Source organism: Lottia gigantea (assembly GCF_000327385.1).
Source record: "Lottia gigantea unplaced genomic scaffold LOTGIsca_51, whole genome shotgun sequence".
NCBI lineage: Eukaryota > Metazoa > Mollusca > Gastropoda > Lottiidae > Lottia > Lottia gigantea.
In genome coordinates this window covers 1,096,092-1,117,324 of record NW_008709752.1, presented here as the reverse complement: position 1 = coordinate 1,117,324, position 21,233 = coordinate 1,096,092, and the positions used below count along the sequence as shown (strand labels likewise).

General features: G+C 35.8%; 4 protein-coding genes across 4 annotated transcripts; 2 read left to right on the top strand and 2 right to left on the bottom strand.

Moving 5' to 3' along the window:
* Positions 1 to 1,762: 1,762 nt before the first annotated feature.
* LOTGIDRAFT_179079 (hypothetical protein) lies at positions 1,763 to 3,172 on the bottom strand (the record flags this gene model as incomplete). Its single annotated transcript, XM_009062438.1, has 1 exon — positions 1,763 to 3,172. One exon carries the CDS (start codon positions 3,170 to 3,172, stop codon positions 1,763 to 1,765), a length of 1,410 nt encoding a protein of 469 aa, XP_009060686.1.
* A 1,862-nt stretch (positions 3,173 to 5,034) lies between these two features.
* On the top strand, positions 5,035 to 6,519 carry LOTGIDRAFT_125746 (hypothetical protein; the record flags this gene model as incomplete). The annotated part of the gene is made up of 1 exon (XM_009062437.1): positions 5,035 to 6,519. The coding sequence occupies one exon, from the start codon at positions 5,035 to 5,037 to the stop codon at positions 6,517 to 6,519; it is 1,485 nt and encodes a 494-aa protein (XP_009060685.1).
* A 2,465-nt stretch (positions 6,520 to 8,984) lies between these two features.
* LOTGIDRAFT_125668 (hypothetical protein) lies at positions 8,985 to 14,762 on the top strand (the record flags this gene model as incomplete). Its single annotated transcript, XM_009062436.1, has 11 exons — positions 8,985 to 9,089; positions 9,349 to 9,408; positions 9,622 to 9,726; positions 10,163 to 10,268; positions 10,683 to 10,763; positions 11,445 to 11,695; positions 12,058 to 12,193; positions 12,677 to 12,784; positions 13,188 to 13,338; positions 13,786 to 13,954; positions 14,475 to 14,762. Coding segments are annotated over 11 exons (1,560 nt in total), but the record flags the coding sequence as incomplete, so codon positions are not given.
* Positions 14,763 to 19,211: 4,449 nt separating this feature from the next.
* Positions 19,212 to 21,025, bottom strand: LOTGIDRAFT_125751 (hypothetical protein; the record flags this gene model as incomplete). Its single annotated transcript, XM_009062435.1, has 3 exons — positions 19,212 to 19,520; positions 20,291 to 20,397; positions 20,872 to 21,025. The coding sequence occupies 3 exons, from the start codon at positions 21,023 to 21,025 to the stop codon at positions 19,212 to 19,214; spliced, it is 570 nt and encodes a 189-aa protein (XP_009060683.1).
* Positions 21,026 to 21,233: the final 208 nt, after the last annotated feature.

Here is a 21,233-nt window from a genome sequence, read left to right as displayed (position 1 = left end):
GACAAGCTCTATAGTGTTTCAATCTAAATATGGGGATTACTCACCTTTCTATACAGATGGATCAGGTAGCAGCCGCTACAGTTACACCATCCGAAGTTCCATCAGCAGCCTCCATTTTCACAGCAGAACTCATTGCCATTCTACAGGCACTTGAGTTCTTCCGGTCCTCTACATCATTCAAAAAATGTATTATATTGTCTGATTCTTGGTCCTCATTACAAGCTATTTATAACATCCAGCTTGTACACCCAATAATCGGGGATATATACAAGCTCTCTGGGCCGAAAAAGGACATTGTCCTTTGTTGGCTCCCCAGTCACATGGATATACGGGGAAATGACATGGCAGATGCGGTGGCTAAGGCTGCTTTGTCACTGCCTGTTTCCCCCTTTTCTTTGCCTTTCACCGATTTTAAATCGGTGATAAGGATTTTTATTCAACATCGATGGCAGCAAAGATGGGATGCTGCAGACACTAACAAGCTTCATGCCATTAAGCCTCTCCTAGGAGACTTTCGTCTTGGACATACTCACCTCACCAACTGTTATCTGCTCAAGCGAGAGCCTCAACCAGTCTGTGAGCACTGCCAGGTCCGCCTGACAGTGAAACACATTCTGATTGAGTGCAAGCATCTCAAACCTTTGAGATACCAGCACTACCGTGATGGATCTTTACATCAATTATTTGCGCAACCTTCTCTTTATGAAAAGGTTGTCGCTTTTTTCAAAAAAGTCGGTCTTTATTTTAAATTTTAAATAGATTAGTCATTGTTTGTTTTAAATATTTTGTTTGTTTTTAATACCACCATGTGGTGTAGTACCTGTGATATTGTTTTTAGTGTTTTTTTTGTAGTCATTAAATGACTGTTTCTGTGATATGGTTTTTTTTGTTTTTGTTTTTTTTTTATCACTATGTGACCTTTCTGTGATATTGATAGGTGTTTTATTGTTTTAGTTTTTTCATTATTTTAACGTATTCTTGAGCTATATAGCCCGTTTGGTGCTGATGCTCCTTAATACATTTCATTTCATTTCAGTGAGTTAGACGCTTGCTCGCTAACCTGGAGGTCCAGGGTTCAATCCAGGCATAGGTCGAGATAATACCTTCGGATTTTTCAACCCGGTTTCCCCCCTGTCAGTGATGCAGGTACGTGGGGCTGACATGGAAAAAGCGTCTAGTCGTTCGGATGGGACAATAAACCGAGGCCCCGTGTGCTACAGGCTGTGCACGTTAAAGACCCCTGGACAGTTGGAAATCGAAAATTTCGATTTGCCGCTGTCCTGGCAAAATTTCCCTCATTGCACCCTGCATGGCGTTGCCCGTCTTCATTAGCCCACACGGTGCAGTAAAGTAGGACGTAAAACTCCATTCCATTTCATTTAACCTGAAATCTAGATGAACTGATTTTTGTTTTGCTTTTCAGGAATTTATTGTTTCTCAATTCACATCAAATTATCACTAACAAAGCAAAGACGAGGCCATGAAACTATTGACTGTAGGATTTCCTGTGATATTAAAATTAACATAAATTGAAATAAAAGTTGGAAACAAAATGTTCATAACACTTGCTAATTAACCCTGTAAATATCGAGGCCCTTATCTCAGTGTCTGGCATTGGCACGTAGTTTATAGTGAGCTGGAGACAAAGTTACTCCCGAGAAACCTTCTGTATTCAGATCATCTTTTTCATCAACTTTACTAAGTATATAATAAACATATTATGCAGAAACTCATTGGAATTTCATTAGCTTCTCCTGCAGACTCACTGTCTGATATTTGCACGAAGTTTAAACGGAGCAGGAGACATAGTTATTCCCGACAAGCCATCTGTATTCAGATCATCATTTTCATCAACTTTACTCAGTCGGTATCTCTGTATTATAGACGTAAAGAAGAGGAATAACTCCATTTTAGCCAGAATATCACCAGGGCAGGATCTGGGACCAACTGAAAACGGCATGAAGGATGCAGGATGCTTGACAAGGTTGCCATCTTCATCTAAGAATCGATCTGGGTTGAATTTCAAAGGTTCGGTCCATACTTTAGGGTCTCGATGGCAAGCGTAAATATGACCTAAAACCAAACTACCGGCTGGAACAAGGTACCCCTTCACCATGGTGTCTTTCAGTGGTGTATGTGGGAGGGCAAAAGGAGCAATACTCCCAAGTCTCTGAGCTTCCAATAACGTTGCCTCAACGTACGGGAGATTCTGTCGATCTGACATATTGATCTTCCGATTTTGTCCCACAACTTCGTCGATTTCTTTTTGACATTTTGACTGGACATCTGGGTTAAGGATCATGTAAAGAAACGCCCAGGAAAGGGTACTGGCAGTGGTATCTGAACCCGCAAAGAAAAAGTCCACAATAGTCCTCTCCAAACCACCCGGGTCACTTTCAGGATTCTTACCGAGTTGCGTAAACACAGCATCAATGAAATCACGAATGACTCCAGGGGAGTATGTTTCTTGGTGAACGTTGACCCTTTCTTTAACAAGTTGCTTTATGTTTATAATAGCCTGGCGTATAACAGTCAATCGCGTGGAGAGAACGGGTATAAATCTCAAGAAAGGAAATTCGTGAAGAGGTGACAATGGACCTTCACTCTGAAACGCCGATTCTACTACACTAACAATTTTCTTCATTTCTGTATCATCATAATCCCAGCGCGATCCAAACACAACGATACTGATAATATTAGTAGTAGCCTTTATTAGAATCTCCCCAATATCAAACGGCTCGTTATTTTTAAACCTGTCCATGAGAAATTCTGCCTCTTCTTGTATCCGTTCTTCAATGGCCAATTTCCCAACTCCCAAATCCCGTAGAGTCTGTATGGCCATACGTCTATGTGATCTCCATTCCGAATCATTGGCCCATATCACACCTGCTCCTTCCTTTATAGATTGTTTGATTCCCCACAAAGATTCTGAAGGTCTCTTGCTTAAAATATCCTTCTGTTTAACAAACGCCTCGTCTACAGCGTCGACGTCATTGAGAACTATCATCAACTTTGATCCAAAATACAGCCTGAAAACTGGCCCATATTTCTCTCTCAGTTCAGTAAAATAAAGATGTTTGTTACGTCTATGTCGACCGAGATCTAATATGTTGCCGAGGATTGGTAAAAATGGAGGACCTGGTGGTATACCTGTTTTCTCTCGTATACACATCCAATATCCTATTATCGCAAATACAACCAGTCCGATTATGACAGTGGTCAAGTCAATATAAGAAAACACGAGGTAAATAAAGTCCAACATCTTCTGGCACAGAACACTGATTCACTTCTCTATGAAGTTTTGACCTACTGCTTTGAGTTTTAATCGCCGACAGTGTGTTAATACTCATATACACTAGTACGGTTACTGATATAACTCAATAGTTCATTATATGTGTCGCACAACATGAATACTCTCATTCAAACTTGTGGCTTTCATAACCCCCTTGAATCATTTATATTTACACAACACGTGTCACGCCGAAACGAAATCTGCTAATACCGTGTCTGATGAAAATCAATCAAGTTGTTACATCAGAATTATTTGTTGATAAGAATCACACCAATTAGTCATTATGCTATAATCAACTGCTAATCCAGACTTAAGAACAGGCCCTTCTCACCTATCTTTGTTGAATAGCCTTGACCTTGAATAGTTCATTGTGTACTTAAGATTTTGTTATTATTATCCGGGACTGTTATATAATTTGTATCTTTACATGTATTATCCTCTTTTACGTTCGATCAAACCGTCTTGCTTTCAATTGTCTGCTTCGTCCGTCCTTGTATATAAATATTGGTACGAAAGTAGAACACAACATTACGCTTTGAAATGTTATGAATATATCAGTGGAACGGCAAATATATACTTGATACTATGTATATACGATATATTGTCCTAGATTTTAACCTGTATAGTAATATAAATAAGAAAACGATTAAAAGGCTTCAACCCCTACAAGTGGAGGGTAAAACGGTTAAAACACAAAACGAATAAATCTATTGAGGACGTTTTATGAAGACAACGACTCTGCTGGTGGACAAGACTGTCTCTAAGATTTAAAAATCTTAGCTTTAATTAAGCTGTTGAACCTAAGAGAGCAAAGTCCTCAAGTCGGGGTTATTGCGATATTTTCAAGGTTATTTATAAAAATAAGAAAAAGACGAGGTGAATATTGGTCCACCCTACTTCACTCTCGAAACTCTAAAAAATTTGTGAGAAGAGAGTTTGAACAAATAAAAAGCTCTCCGCAAATCGATACATACATGAGTAATTTTTTTTGTGACAGTGGCTTAATGTGTGGCTGATCAACCCATGCATAATAAATATTGCACCATTGATCTCAAACTCAGAACTCAAAACTGGCAGTCATTCAGGAATATCGTAATAGAGATGAGTCTTTGAAGATAAATATTAATTATTCGTTGAGGTGTGGTTTTGCAGTAGGCTGCAATAGTTGACACGAGATCCCCTTAATCAAACATGACTCAACTGTTTAATATACTATGAATACTGTAAAAATAGAAACATAATGACCTGTTTGAAGCAGGGTTAGGTCTGTGGTGATAACGAAAATCATAAGAAGTACATAACATACGGTTTTGTTTCTGAAACCATTACTCATGTATGTATGGAATATAAATATTGTTTAAATCGTAACCTATTCATTTTAGAGTTTCACTTGCACAACCTCTAGAATATAGATTATTGCCCCATTCTAACGTACAAAAACAATATCTACAGTTTGAAACCCCGATTAAGGTGAAGAGTTCAGCAATTATGATAGAGAAATTTATCTTGAATCACGTGATGTCTTAGCAATAGTTGTATGTATACACATATATTTATACCACTAAATGAGGTCAATGAATGTGGATTGTGGCGTCGTTTAAACGAACCGTGAATAACACTGAGATTCAGATGAAAGTAATGATAAATACACTGAGCATTGTGGATGAATTAATAAGCTGTTACAGATAATACATTACTTGTATTAGTGTTCGTTGCAAGTCAATAACAAAATGTTGGACAACATGCACCACGTTTATTCTTATATAGACTTAACATCAGTATTAATCGGACTGATTGTATTTGCCATAACGGGATATTGGATGTGTACACGGGAGAAACCAGGAATTCCCCCAGGTCCATCATTTTTACCAATCCTCGGCAACATTTTGGACCTCGGTCGACATAGACGACAGAAACATCTTTATTTCAGTGAACTGAAAGAGAAATATGGGCCAGTTTTCAGGCTGTATTTGGGATCCAAATTGATGATAGTTCTCAATGACGTCGACGCTGTAGACGAGGCGTTTGTTAAACAGAAGGATATTTTAAGCAAGAGACCTTCAGAATTGTTATGGGGAGTCAAACAATCTATAACGGATGGAGCAGGTGTGATATGGGCCAATGATTCGGAATGGAGATCACATAGACGTATGGCCATACAAACCCTACGGGATTTGGGAGTCGGGAAATTGGCCATTGAAGAACGGATACAAGAAGAGGCAGAATTTCTCATGGACACGTTTAAAAATAACGAGCCGCTTGATATCGGAGAGATTCTAATAAAGGCTACTACTAATATTATCAGTATCGTTGTGTTCGGATCACGCTGGGAATATAATGATCCAGAAATGAAGAAAATTGTAGGTGTGATGGAATCGGCGTTTCAGAGTGAAGGATCTTTTTCACCTATTCACGAATTTTCTGCGCTGAGATTCCTACCGATTCTATCCAAAAAATTTACCGTCCTCCAAAAAAGCATTCAAAGAATAAAGGAACACGTCCATGAAAGGGTCAAAGGACACGAAGAAACATACAGTCCTGAATTCATTCGTGATTTTATTGATGCTGTGTTCACGCAGATCGGTAAGAATCCGAGTGATCAGGGTGGTTTGGAGAGGACCATTGTCGATTTTTTCATAGCGGGTTCTGACACCACTGCCAGTTCCTTGACCTGGGCGTTTCTTTACGTGATCCTTAACCTAGATGTCCAGTCAAAGTGTCAAAAAGAAATCGACGAAATTGTGGGACAAAATCGGAAGATCGACATGTCAGATCGTCAGAAGCTTCCGTACGTTGAAGCAACGTTACTGGAAGCTCAGAGACTTGGAAGCATTGCCCCCTTTGCCGTCCCACATACACCACTGAAAGACACCATGGTGAAGGGGTACCTTGTTCCAGCCGATAGTTTGGTGTTCGCTCATACATATGCATGCCACCGAGACCCCAAAGTATGGACAGAACCTTTGAAATTCAACCCAGATCGATTCTTAGATCAAGATGGCAAACTTGTCAAGCATCCTGCATCCTTCATGCCGTTTTCAGTTGGTCCCAGATCCTGTCCTGGTGATATCCTGGCTAAAATGGAGTTGTTCCTCTTCTTTACGTCTATAATACAGAGATACCGACTGAGTAAAGTTGATGAAAATGATGATCTGAATACAGATGGCTTGTCGGGAATAACTATGTCTCCTGCTCCGTTTAAACTTCGTGCAAATATCAGACAGTGAGTCTGCAGGAGAAGCTAATGAAATTCCAATGAGTTTCTGCATAATATGTTTATTATATACTTATATGATATTGTTTAACAATTGACAAAGGCGTATTCCGTGCAACCGGCACGGGTGTGACGGTTGTCGTGAAACAAGAGTGATCTGGTGTGATTCATTTACAGAATTTATGTATAAAATTATAAAAAAAACACAAATTAATTATGTATAGATTATTATTTTTGTAACACACTCATCCCTTACAAAGTTTTGACCAACTTTAGATATGCTGTCCCATAAACCTAACGGCTTACTAACAGCCAATAAAATTGTTCTTGCCATTTTGGGGGGAATTCATGATTATCCGTACTCATTTACCACTGGATTGACATGAGTTCATGTTACTGGAATATCACACCGAAAAAAAGAATCAACGACCATCATTTGTTCGACTTGACAAGCAATTGATGACTCGTAACGATTTCAAAGATCTAATCGACTGCATTACAGCCTGTCCTCAGAAAAACAGTACAATGACCGTCTTATATGATTTGGAAAACACATAATATAATTACAGAACACTAATCCACTTTCTTGAAAGATAAGGTTATAAATACCTGGCTGGTATCAAGGCCGGGTCAGTGAAACATCAGATAACAGCTTTGTCATGATATATTATAATATTATACCAATAAACTACATTTTACTACATGGGTCAGAATAGGTCCAGTACAAGAAGGTGACATGGTCATGTCTGGTCCAAAACATCTGCGTCTATTCCAGCCCCTGATAGATAATGAAAGTTATTGGCTCTACTGGTACTGCCTGGAATAGGGGCAGATGTTTCGGTCTAACATGCAACCATGGGGACATTACAGTGAATTGATATGAAAAATATATCTGATATATATCATAATCCGACGCTTCAATATACATTTTGTCTTGGTAGAGAATCACAATAAGCAAGTATTACTATTACTCACACGTATCTATAGCCAGAAAGTTATACAGATATTAAATAAATCTCAAATGAATCCATCGATGGATGTTCGATAACCTGATTCAAGCCGTATAACTGAAAACATTCTCACTTAATTCAAAAAGATACCCAACCCAATAATGTTCTACGAATAAAATTACCAAATAAAGTTCTTCACGTCAAATCAGTTGGTTAGTGCTGCTACCCTGGAAAAAATTTTCCTCACCGAACACTGCAAGACGTTCTTTGTTTATCTAAGTAAGCGAAATCAACGGTCTTAATACTACATATTTCATTTCACTATCAATTTCATATTGTAAGTGTATTTATCAGTTGACTAGGTGTATAACAGCTGGGCGTTTAACTCATTCATTTCAATTGATGTTTACAAAAGATAAAATACACACGTCAATAGACGTAAAAAAACAGATTCATTCAGTCTGGCTGAGAATCAGTGAGGGAAGTGAACCTGATATACTGTAACATTTTATTACTATATACTACTTTCAATTTTGTTGATATGCTTAGTCTGCAATAACCTTCATTGTTTCAGAAGAGTTTCAAGAAAAGCCATCCGATAAATGTTAATGAAATGACTGTGAACGGATGAAGATCTAAAAAATTGTCGATTGATTTTGCCCTCATTGCAGACTGATCATTAATAAATCATTCCTCTAAAGTGTAGAATATTAGGACACGAATGTCTCAGATGATCAAAGTAATCAGTGCGAGTTCATGATGCTGGTGATAGGGGTTGAATACCAACACTGGACCAACTCTCAGAAACACTGCCTGGAGTTATAAGGGTAGTGCACTAGCTAATATTTAAAACGATTATACCGAGTACAAGACAACTAGTGCAGTATACTCTAAATACCATGGTATATTTTCAAACTAAATACAATCTATAGTAAAGTATATCTAGACAAGTATAATTAGCTGGAATGATTGACATCCCAGGTGTTCTATTTAACCGTTCAATTTACCTGGTCTAAAACAACCACTTTTACCTGTACAGTCGAGTAATTTTGTCTGATTTCGTTTTGTTCTCACAAAGCTCGTATTTCAACTGTCCAATACACAAAGTTTTCCAAATTGACATTAGAATAAAAGGAACTTTCAACACATTGTTTGGTAGATGGTGTAGGGGGTTTACCAAAAACTTTAAAGATAGCTTGCCAGGCAAGGTAACATACGCCCACTACAATCCAATTTGGCGCTTTTTTACTATGTCAAGAGCAATAACTCTGACACCGTTCAACCGATTATTACCAATTTCGAACTTGAAGTTGCAGCATGGTGCAAATAACCTCAAAACAACCTCAAGCCAATTTGTTTTCTTTCCTGTAGAGAGTCCACATGGTATTTGGTGGTATTTGACATGGTGACTATGGGTTATATATATATATATATATATATATATATATATATATATATATATATATATATATATATAGAAACGTGAGACGAATGGACCGTTGTTAATCGTATATCTTTGATATTTCAGATTGGAGCATCTCTGTACGCCAGTAATATTGGAAGTCTACATTTTGTAGGATTAGCCGGTTCTGCTGCCGCGGGTGGCATTGGTGTTGGTAATTATGAACTCAATGTACGCATTCCTTGCAGTAGTCATTATTATTCTAGTCCGTATTACTGTATCTATATTTCATCGTGAATAGATCATGCATTTGTGAACAACAAAGATCAGTAATTGTCACCCATCGATCATCAACAACGATGTACGACGTTTATCACATCTAACCATTGCTTTCACAGCAAAACGCCGTGCACTATTACGAAGGGAACATGTCTATTGATATCTCTGAAATTATCCATTTTTTCTGATGGTTACAATTATTTATTTCCAGGCAATATTTGTGGTGTTACTATTGGGTTATGTATTTTTACCCGTTTATATTGCTTCCGGGGTAAGTATTCTTTGTATTCCCAGAAAAGATCATACCGGTAATTGAATTCTATGCCCCTTCCTATACGCTCCAAATTGAATGAAAACCTTCAAAGTGAGAACACCATTATTGATAGCAAGTGGATACCAGCTACCAGACACTGTGGAGACAATAGATACAAGGCTTATAAAAAGCGAGTTAGTCGACCATATCGATAATGTCAATATTTTGCAGGTGTTTACCATGCCGGAATATCTACATAGAAGATTTGGTAGAGATAGAATGCAAGTTTGTCTAGCGGTATTAGCTATATTAGTCTATGTCTTTACCAAAATATCAGTAAGTTATTTCTTGGAACATTTTTAAGGACCATAGCATTGCTTAACAAAGGGGATCCAGAAGTGCCAATAAATCTCAACAGGAAACCTATACTTAGCTACATCCAGCAACTTGTTTGTGCAATCCACGAGATCTAGGATGATCCATGACAACCGTTTACTCACATTTTCCGAATATTTTTCACCAAGAGAATGTCTACCTTATATCCATGTACGTGGGGGCGGGACTGTCTAGAACCCTATCAATCGATGGGTTTTCGGCCAGCAGAAGCAGACGTTGTGATAGTTTGATTGTCTCGGCAGTTGGAAGAATGCTGGGTATCTTTACTTGGGATGGCTTCGTAACGGTTTTGTTCTTTTTGAATATTTTTCAAATACCTATATTATATTTTCTGTTGAGATGAAATATATATTTATCAACTGTCATCTTATTGCAGGCTGATTTATATTCGGGTGTAATATTTATTGAACAGTCTCTAGGTTGGGATATGTACGGTGCCTTATTACTTCTACTCAGTATAGCTGCTCTTTTTACAATAACTGGTATGACACTGTTTCTTTTAAAGCCCTTCCTCCAACAGCCTGTAGAAATGTTTACTTGCTTTAGTTTGGATTTTAGCGTTTAAAGTTTGAATAAGATTCATTAAAATCGTGGCTGGAAATTCAGAAATATGAATACTTATAATTGCAAAAGACAGTTTTATAGCCCTAACTTTCCCTATCCAAGGATTCTGTTATGAACGTACATTGCATCATTCATACAATAATAGAGCATCTCAGTTAATCATTTCAATCCGTTTCATAAGATTATCAGTGAAGACCAGTGTGACACGAACTGCAATATTTCCATTCTCTAGTAAAGATGCAAAACAACCGTTATTAAATATTTTAATTCGTTTTGACATTCCAGATACAAAAACTTTTTATGTATAAACTCCATGCTGTTTGTCATTGCAGGTGGGTTAACTGCTGTAATTTGGACTGACTTTGCTCAGACTATTATTATGTTAGTTGGTGCTTTTGTCCTCATGGTCATTGGTAAGTGTTGGCTTCTAAACTGAATGAATACACATTAACCACACGAGACTGTCTTCATATCTAATACTTCAATTCTAGCAATTTACTACCCGATGAGAAAAGAAATCAAAAGCGAAACAACTAAATTTTACAAGGATAGCCACTAAAGATTGTTTCTATCAGTGGGTCCTTGGCCAAATATCTTGACATCGGTACCCATTAACAGCGGAGTTGACTGGAATTATGAGTGAAGATGACTTATTCAAGGTCATCAGACTTGCACACGCCGACCGAGACTTAAACCCACGATCACCATTTGTTAGACTTAATGCACAGAACCAACGCTCTAACCAACTGTGCTACAGAACCCTGTATTGTATGTGGTAATTACTCTTTGTTCAAAGAGTCTATGTGACATAACGTCATGTATTCTCATGTATTTAAGTACTAGTAATTTGCCTTTATATAAAAAAACTATAGATGTTGATTTTTCTTCTATCATAATTTTGTGTTATGTAAGTTTCTATTCTGTTGACAAGGGATATGTGATTTATGGAACTCGTAGGCTTATTATGATTGATTCCATAGCGTATTTGAGATGACATGACTCTATTCATACATCAAAGCGGTGGTGGATAATTCATAGGTAACACCCAGCACTGAACAAATATGATGTAAAGATTTAATTTGACAATCTTTCAGGATTTAATGAGGTAGGGGGTTTCCATGCTATGGTAGAGAAATATCCTCAAGCTATTGCTAATACAAGCTTTAATCATGAAAACTTCTCGTCCAACTATTCTACCTCCATCAATAACTCTACAGCTGGTACATGTGGAGCTCCCAGAGACGACTACATGCATCTACTACGAGATCCTCGTACAGGTGATCTCCCGTGGCCTGGGTTGTTTGGTGTGACCATTAATTCTATATGGTATTGGTGCTCTGATCAGGTCAGGTACCTTAATTCCTTTTCAAACATGAATGATCATATTGATAGCAACATTCGCCATTTAATTTGCACCTATTTTGCTGTGTTACATTAGGTTTGATACAAGAACCCGATCGGTTAGATGAAAATTTGTTTGATTATCATCAAAATATAGAAATAGAAAAACACACAATAAACTTGATGACAAGAAGAGAATAATTGTCAAAGATTTATGTGACAATGATTTTTAATAAATTGTGATCATTTACAGTGGAGCGTAGTTAAAGTGGTAAGATGCCACAGTTCCTCAAACTATGTAATTGGTATTTATAGTGTTCTTAGTGTGCTTCTCATCCTTTTGACCATACCATGTTTCATTTTTAGGTGATAGTACAGAGAACTCTGGCAGCTAAAAATTACGACCATGCTAAAGCTGGTGCAATTTTATGTGGTTTTATCAAGTCATTTGGTTTATTTTTATTGATATTTCCTGGTATGATAGCTAGGATCCTGTTTACTGGTAGGTGGATCAGTACATGACATAAGTAGATTGCCACTGTAGGGCATAACGGAGAAGGTACATGTATGTTGCCTCTGTGAGGTATACAGAAGAAGGTACATGTATGTTGCCACTGTGAGGTATACCGAAGAAAGTGCAAGTAGGTTGCTTCTGTAAGGTATACCGATGAAGGCGCAAGTATTGGAGTAGGTTGCTTCTGTGAGGCAAAGAGGCCTCAGTTGGGTGGAACTGTGACCCTTTGAGATTAGCCCTATTTCAATCATGTTCCAGACGGGAATGGTGCTAATTGTCCATACTATTTTGTAACTATTAGCATTCTAAATGTTTTATCAGTGTAATTATTTATTAAGTTGTGAAATCGAACCATCTGTAGGAACCTTGAAGGACCTGTTACAGCTCTCGTGTTCGGCTGTATTAGGTTTACTAAGTAATTTAAAGTCTTCAGGTTTAGTTAACACTTTCATTATAATTTCTAATCTACAGATTCAGTTGGTTGTGCGGATGCCGAGTCGTGTATGGAAGTTTGTGGAAGTCCTTCAAGTTGTAGTAATATAGCTTATCCATTGTTAGTTATACATCTATTACCAGCAGGTAGGTTTATCCACGTATCCCCATTTGGAAGAATCATATCCCACCTTCCCTTAAGCTCAATCGTTTCTTGGAGAGTTGGCAGTGAATGCTTACTAACCTGGAGGTCCGAGATCTATACCTTCCAGGTGTTTCAGTAAGACATGACCGGATCATCATTTGGAGGTAACTTTCGGTACTGAAATGAACAGTTTCTGTGATATCAGCTTCTGCTGGAAGAGGGCCTTAACTTGTCATCTACCAACCAACAAACCAGAGCTACTAAAAATCTAAACTTTTATATAATATGCAATATTTGGGAGCTTTCTATAATCATTACAAATGTGGAGAATGTATTTTTCCTGTGGGAATAGCAGGCATATCAGTCATCAATAGTTAAATGGCAATGCACTCGTTCTGTTTGCAGGTGCCCGTGGTATGATGTTAGCAGTAATGTTATCAGCACTAATGACCTCTCTAACTTCTATATTTAACTCTAGTAGCACCATATTTGCAATGGATATTTGGACCAAAGTTAGAAGGAAATGTTCCGAACTGGAGATTATGATTGTAGGCAGGTGGAGTATTTTCAATATCAACCTGGACCTTTATATTCCTAGATATTTAACTTTCGTAATACCTGCGATATTCTGAGAACGACCAAAACTACAATTTAAATTCCAACAGTTTTTCATAAGCGGCAGATCATACTAGTTGAGATATTATCATGTCTTTATCTTGGTTTGGCTCTATTGGCGACAATCGAAGAAAATGGAAAACATTGTGTGAATTGTCATTGATGTTTGGTTTAACTATATTTCTCAATGTACATTGTATTGATACTAACGTCGTTTATGTTGCTAATACGTATTTGAGATGTGTCATTTTTCATTCAAATTTGAATTCCTGGTTGTTTTTTCGACATTAGACTTAAGAGTTAAAGACAGTTCACCGAAATAAGCTGTGTTACCCTTTCCATTAGCCAGTCTAGATACAACATGATTGTACCATTACAATTTTTTCAGGGTATTTGTAGTGGTGTTAGTGGTAATCAGTGTTATATGGATACCAGTGTTAAAAGCTAGCCAGGGATCAGATCTGTATGTTTATATCCAAGAGGTGTCCAGCTTCTTACAGCCTCCTATATGTGCTGTATTTTTACTCGGAATATTCTGGCCTAGACTGAATGAACAGGTACCTCATAAGTTCCTTGTCATAGTTGCTTGGCATAGTTGCTTGTCATACCTCTTTGGAGTTATCACGGGCAAGGAGAAGCTTCATAAGCCGCAATTCAGAAAATGAGTACTGTGTTAGAAGTAACATTAACATACACATAGTCTGTTCATTTAAATTGTATGGGTTATTTCCCTTTAATATTGCGAACAACAAAGACGACGACCATAAACGTTAATCAGCATACGATCAAGCAATTTAAACAGATACGTCAAATGCATTGCGACATAAAATATTCAAAGCCTTTTAAGGGCAATTTAAGTGCGATACATAGACACAGCTTCGTGTAGCGGAGGATAACAGGAGAAGTACGTCGAAACGTTGCATACAACTTGATAATCAATTGCACTAACCCCCTAAGACAGATTGGCCAATAAGGTGTAGACATAGTATGAAAGAAAAGATGCAAGCCAAGTTACTACCAGCTCTTAGAGCACAGTTGTATCACAATGGCAATTCCATATTGGGTTTTATTTTTCAGGGAGCATTTTACGCCACACTAATCGGTATGGGTACAGGATTGATCAGATTTATAGTGGAATATTCGTATCGAGTACCGGCCTGTGATAGTGATGAAATAGACCACACCCCGTCCATAATCAAAAATTTTCATTACCTGTATTTCTCAGCCTTTCTGTTCATATTAACCTCTATCTGCGCTATAGTCATCAGTCTCATTACTAAACCTATTGATAAACGATGTGTAAGTATGAGCAAGATTTTGTGGTTTATAAAAGACAGGGATGTCGAAACTATCATGTCGACATGAGACCAAAACCATACATCAAAATTTCACACGACAAAACTACCAGGTTTATTAACCCTATTCAGAGAATGTTGTTGAGATAACAACTCGTAGCTTAGCATCTGATGTTACCAAAGGGTGTTCATGAGTTGTCACAAGTATAAAAATGAAATGAATTGAGTTTTACGTCCTACTTTTTTGCACCTTCTGGGCTATGGAGGAAAAACAATAGTCTCTGAAAGCTCATGCAATTTTTTTTTGTTTTCTAAACGTTCAAGTTGCATTCGAGGTGCAAAGAAATAGAAAATTACACCCCATTCCGTCCTTATCAGTTTATTTTTATTTCAAAGTTGTCTTCATCTTATACATCAAGTTTGTCTCCTTAGGCAGAATGTGACAATTTGGTGTCTTAGATTTTATTCTGGCCAATGCAAAGTAATGAGTATTGTTATTTCTATAAATTCAGCTGCAACGTTTAACGTGGTGGACGAGACATAGCAAAGAGAAATGTTTGAATATAGATAAATGGATGAGAGGGGTAGAATCAACGGCGTCTTTACCAACTGATCCAGAAAATAAACAGAATGGCAATAATAATGGTGGACAGGACGAGGTATTTGAGGACGATCCGGAACCAGTCGAACTCCAACATTTCTCCCATATCAAAGATGTGGCTAAACATTTAATGCACGATCATCACGAACATAAAAATGCCGAGGACGAACAGCAAACTCGGTGCTCAGAATCTGAAGAGAAACATAGATCTGCTGATAAAGGTGGGTGGCTACTACTTACCAGGCCCGTAGCCAGACTTAATTTTGCTGCTTATGATATAGTCTTGGATTAAACTTTACCATATTGCGCGAAATTTTGAAGATGTTATGGTTGTTCAATACTGGTTATCAATGTGTCCACGATCGCAAATAGTACAATAGTTTGTTTGTAATCCAAATGGTTTGTGCCTCCCAAAATAAAACATCTTGTCCGTAACAACACCGTGGTTGTTAATATTGATGTTGGTAGTAATATGTTTGGTGATATGACTTCTCTAAATAGGTGTTCGGATGGTGTCATTGTGTTATTTTCTTCATCTTGACTTCTGTTCAGTGGGTTCGCATACCTACTTTGTCACTCGATTAAATATTGAAAAAATGGAATTCATCTCTATCTTCAATGAAGTTGCTATGATGAGGATATTACATCCAAGCACCTGTCCACAGTCAGATCGAAACATCTGCATCTATTCCAGCCTCTGATAGTTATTATGACAGTTGATGACTGGAATAGGATCAAAATAGCATTCAGAAGCTTGAATAGAAGTAGATGTTTCGGTCTAGCCCACTAGTTCAATGAGATGAACTCTAGTCAATTTTATTGCATTAGGGCATGTTGTTTATATTTCAGCGTCAGTGAGTATACCAAGAAGAATGTTAAACTGGGTCTGTGGTATAGATGAAGAGTCCAAGGCAGGGTTGATGAGCCATACCGTAGTCCATCACGATATGATCTCGATCAGCCAAACTTTAACATGGAAATGGGGCTCCAATCTAGCCACCATATTTTTACTGGGTATAGCTCTATTTTATTATGTTTATTTTGGATGATTTCAATCAGTATTTTTTATTATAATATTTGCGATATTTTCTTAAATAAAGCCATTGGAGATTATGTAATAGTTTTGTATTGTCTGTGTTTCATCAGAATTACTAACACGAGGCAGGCCCGTAGCTACAGGGGGGTCAGGGGGTCAGGAGGCAAGGCCCACGCCTAATATTGTTAAATGCGAAGATCTTAATAGGAAATAAAAATATCGGTTGGGTTGAATTTTTGGTGACGTCAATATTATGAAATCAATGATTTTGAAAAAGGAACGAAAACCTTTCCATCCAATAGAAGATCTAATGTTAACACATGGGGTGGGATAAGTGTCAAGAAATCATCAAAATTTCATGTAATTTACGAACAGTAGACTGAAAAGTTTAAATAAATTATTCCATCCTAAATAATAATTAAATTTAAAATTGTCTCAAAAACTTCTCAAGTTCAGTTGTATGTTTTCATAAAACCGTTTTAAAACAGTTCCGTCTTACATTCTATAGTAACTATTGATATATCACCAGCAGTTCAGTACAAAACAACAATTGCTTGGGAACGTCTTTAAAACTCACTCCAGGCTGGTGGTAGGGAAGAGAAGTCAATACCATATTATAAATTATACAGTATATTATAAATACAATAGAGAATATGAAACAGATCATTTGGCACACAACTAGAGGAGGCTATAATAATTGTCACATTTTATAGTTTTGAGATACAAAAAAAGCAAAATAATAACATAAATATAAACAGCTCTAATAAAACTAAAAGAGGTCAAAAGTATATCTTTTCATCACCAGAATATCAATTAATGTTATAAATACGGAACTGGGGTGGGGGTATAGCTCCCTCAGAAAAAGACGGCCTTCGCTTTACCTCGAAATTCCCCTCTTCCCAAACTCCACTTTCAAATATCTTATCATTGCGTTCTTAATTGCCTGGTACTGTGAGCACTCCTAGACAATTCTTTGGTCCGATTCAGCCCCTTCATTAATGATTCATAGATATTTCACTGATGTTCCATTTTAGAAACAGAAGGTTATAGACTACAAAGATAGAATTCAATTGTGGTACTGTTTTCGCATCAGTAAGTTCAATAACAATGTATAATATTCGATCTGATGGTTCTCTATATTTTAAGACAGAAATGAGTACATTTCTAAACTCACATATAATACTAAAACAGCATGCTACATTAACAAAATAATAAAAAGAGTTTTCAGTAAAATAAATACAGTTATGAAAACAAAACATTTGCAATTAAATAAATATAATATCGACTGGATAAAATTAATAAATAATTGGAAGGAAGTTGAAAATATATATCTATCGAATTCAAAACAATTGTCCTAGCCTTGGTAATTCTCTGGTTGTTTCTTGAAAATATGACAAGAATGTGCATTACTGTGTGCAAATAAAAAAACAGAAAGTCCCCTGATGCACATATAGAGGCTAGAGAACCCCTTTAAACCATTTAGGAAAAATACTATGATATAAAATAACTACTACTGAATAAGGTTTATATATTCTTCCAAGACTAGGTCTAGTCCTTAATTCAACTTGACTGTATCTTTAGCAAAACAGAACCCAAAATTAAATGTTGGATATAAGATGTACTTGGTATACTTGAAATATATATATATATGATAACTATTAATAGATATAATTATCTAAAAGCAGAATTATAACTGCAAATTCAGTTCATAAAACAAGTATTACCCTTTCTGTTGATGATAATTAGGAATTGATTTAAGAATTTTAACTGAAATTGATAATCTGTGTTCTAAAAATATTCTTTTTACAATTCTTATTATTTTGAAGTTGGTATATACTCCCATGAAGGACGTAGAACTCTATTCATCTCATTTCATTTCCCACCAAGGACGTAAAACTCTTTTCATTTCCCACCAAGGACGTAAACCTCTTTTCATTTCATTTCCCATGAAGGACGTAAAACTCTTTTCATTTCATTTCATTTGCCATCAAGGACGTAAAACTCTTTTCATTTCATTTCATTTCCCATTTAGTACGTAAAACTGTTTTCATTTCATTTCATTACCCATAAAGGACGTAAGACTCCATTTCATTTCATTTCATTTCATTTCCCATTTAAGAATAAAAACAAGTTAATATGAAGGTTTGATTTCTATCATATTAATATGTCATGATTGATATTTGGGATATAAGTCATAATAACCTCCCAGAAATGCAAAATAACAATATCATAGCACTTAAAACTTAATAACATGAAGAAAAACAATAACTAAAATGAATAAAATGTAATTAAAATTGTCATAAATTAAAAGATCAATATTTCATTAACTTACATAAAGTTTTTGAGGTCACAGAAAAAATTCAAAAAAATTAAATTAATAGAAATTGAGATTGAAATAATGATGTCTAGAGCTGTATTTCATTGGACAAAATCCTTGCAAGAGGTCAAAGTTTAAAGTTCAAAACAATCTTGAACACAAATTAAATAGGAGGTACTTCAGATCTACCATTAAAAGAGAATCTTGATACAAGCACATAGTCAAACAGATATTGAGAAAAATCCTTTTGTTACTTACACTTTGAATCAAAATCTAAATTTCTCTAAAATTCTTAAAAAAAAATCCTTTCCAGATTAATAGGCAATATTTTTCAGATGAGATTTATTTTTTGATTGTTTATTATGCAAGTCAGCATATTCATATAACAACTACTTCAAGGATATTTTCTACCAGCTGGTCATTGACAAAATAATCTTTCATGGATTTACAGTTTGACTGTATTTATACTGAAAGAAAACTTATTCAAGAACCAGACTTTCTAAACACAGTATAAAAAGATTATTTGGTAATTTGATTAATAAATTATTGGTATCAAAAAATCCATCTATTTCACTCGTTCTGTAATAAATCGTAGAAATCTATCAGCGTAAGGGCCTGGAGGAATGGTGGAATGATCTCCACAGCACAATTTGATACTTTTAATTACACGTCCAGCTCTTTGACGATATTCGTACAGGGTAAAAAAGTCTATGATGCCGAGAAAATAACGATATTCAGGTCCGTCTATAATATGTAATGCATTTTTACAATTAGGTAAGAGTCTTCTATTGGACATATTAATCTCGTCTAGGTAGCTTTTATCAACCAGTGATTTAGGAAAAGTGATCTTTCCAATTTTGCCAGTGTATTTTCCCTCAGGTTGTTTTCCATCTGGTTGATCTGGACTATCTGCTGTATCGTCATTGTCTGTGGAATTATGGGTAGGAGATTGTGAGAGGATATGTGATCTGAAATTTGAAAAAAAAACCATAATTTCTTTCTCTTTACTAAGAAAATTGCCGGTCCTTTTTACATGGAAACAATTCAACAATAATAAACTAAGATTGATTTTAGTTATATTTACTTAGCACATTATCTTATCATATGTCTGATATTTATATTCATGATATCAATATTAATGGTATATTTAAATTCATAATATCAATATTAATGGTATATTTAAATTCATAATATCAATATTAATGGTATATTTAAATTCATGTTATCAATATTAATGGTATATTTAAATTCAAGATATCAATATTAATGGTATATTTAAATTCAAGATATCAATATTAATGGTATATTTAAATTCATGATATCAATATTAATGGTATATTTAAATTCATGATATCAATATTAATGGTATATTTAAAATCATGATATCAATATTAATGGTATATTTAAATTCATGATATCAATATTAATGGTATATTTAAATTCACGATATCAATATTAATGGTATATTTAAATCCATGATATCAATATTAATGGTATATTTAAATTCACGATATCAATATTAATAGTAAGAACAATTATAAGGTTTGAACTCAGCACAAGGTGTGCAAGATTTGTACATTAAAAACATTCTTACTTTTGCAAACGTTCGATTAAATTTGGAAATGTCTCTTTCTGTTCATCAACATGACGAATCTGTCTACCAATTAATAAACTGTAGTCTTGAACACCCAGTTCTTTCATAAATAATGTATCAGCTTTTAGCTGCTCTATAAACCATTCACCCTGAGTTCCTATAATTTGAAAGATTATATAACAGTTGATTGTTGTGCAACTAGATGGTTGGGGTCCATGGACGTGGTTAAACCAGTCCCTATGGTGGCTGAGCCACTACAATTATAACTATTAGTCAGGCAATGTAAAATGGACATTAACACCATCTGGAAGAATAATTATTTTACCAAATGGTGATAAATCAGGCATTATACAGTGTGCAATGAGAGAAATTTTGCCCAAACAGCGATATTTGCCTCAAGGGATCTGGCCTTTGAAGACAACAGTTCATCAATAAAGTATTGTAAAACTGTTAAATTGAATCATATTATTTTTTGAAAAACAGAATATTGATGTTGAACACATCATGTGTACAGGTCAGGAAAAAAAATCTAGAGAATTTGCCTTGAAAAATCTGGAGATTGGGTGCAAAGTCGGGAGACTTGAACAACATGAAAGGAATTTTTAGGGTGTCACATTGACTTACTACTCACCTAAATCAAGGGATTGATCTACGAAGTTTTGATCTTTATAAACAGTTACTACGGTACTACCAGGTGGGCGTGGCTTCTGATAACGCCCAGCTAAACATCCTTTAACATCGTACCGTTCTTCAATACGATGACTTGGATAAAATATACTCTGCATCACTAAAAAATATTTCTGAAATAAAATAATAAGAGAGTTGCTGTAATTTGACATCTTGCTGTCTCCATTAGACTGAATTTGATAGTGAAGGGAGAAGGGAATTTTTAGGAATTTTAGGTTGTTACATTTCTGTTAAGTAATGTTACGAAAGCACAAGCACAGGAACCTCAAGTGAGAGAGAGAATTGTAAGGGTCAAGATTTACGTCC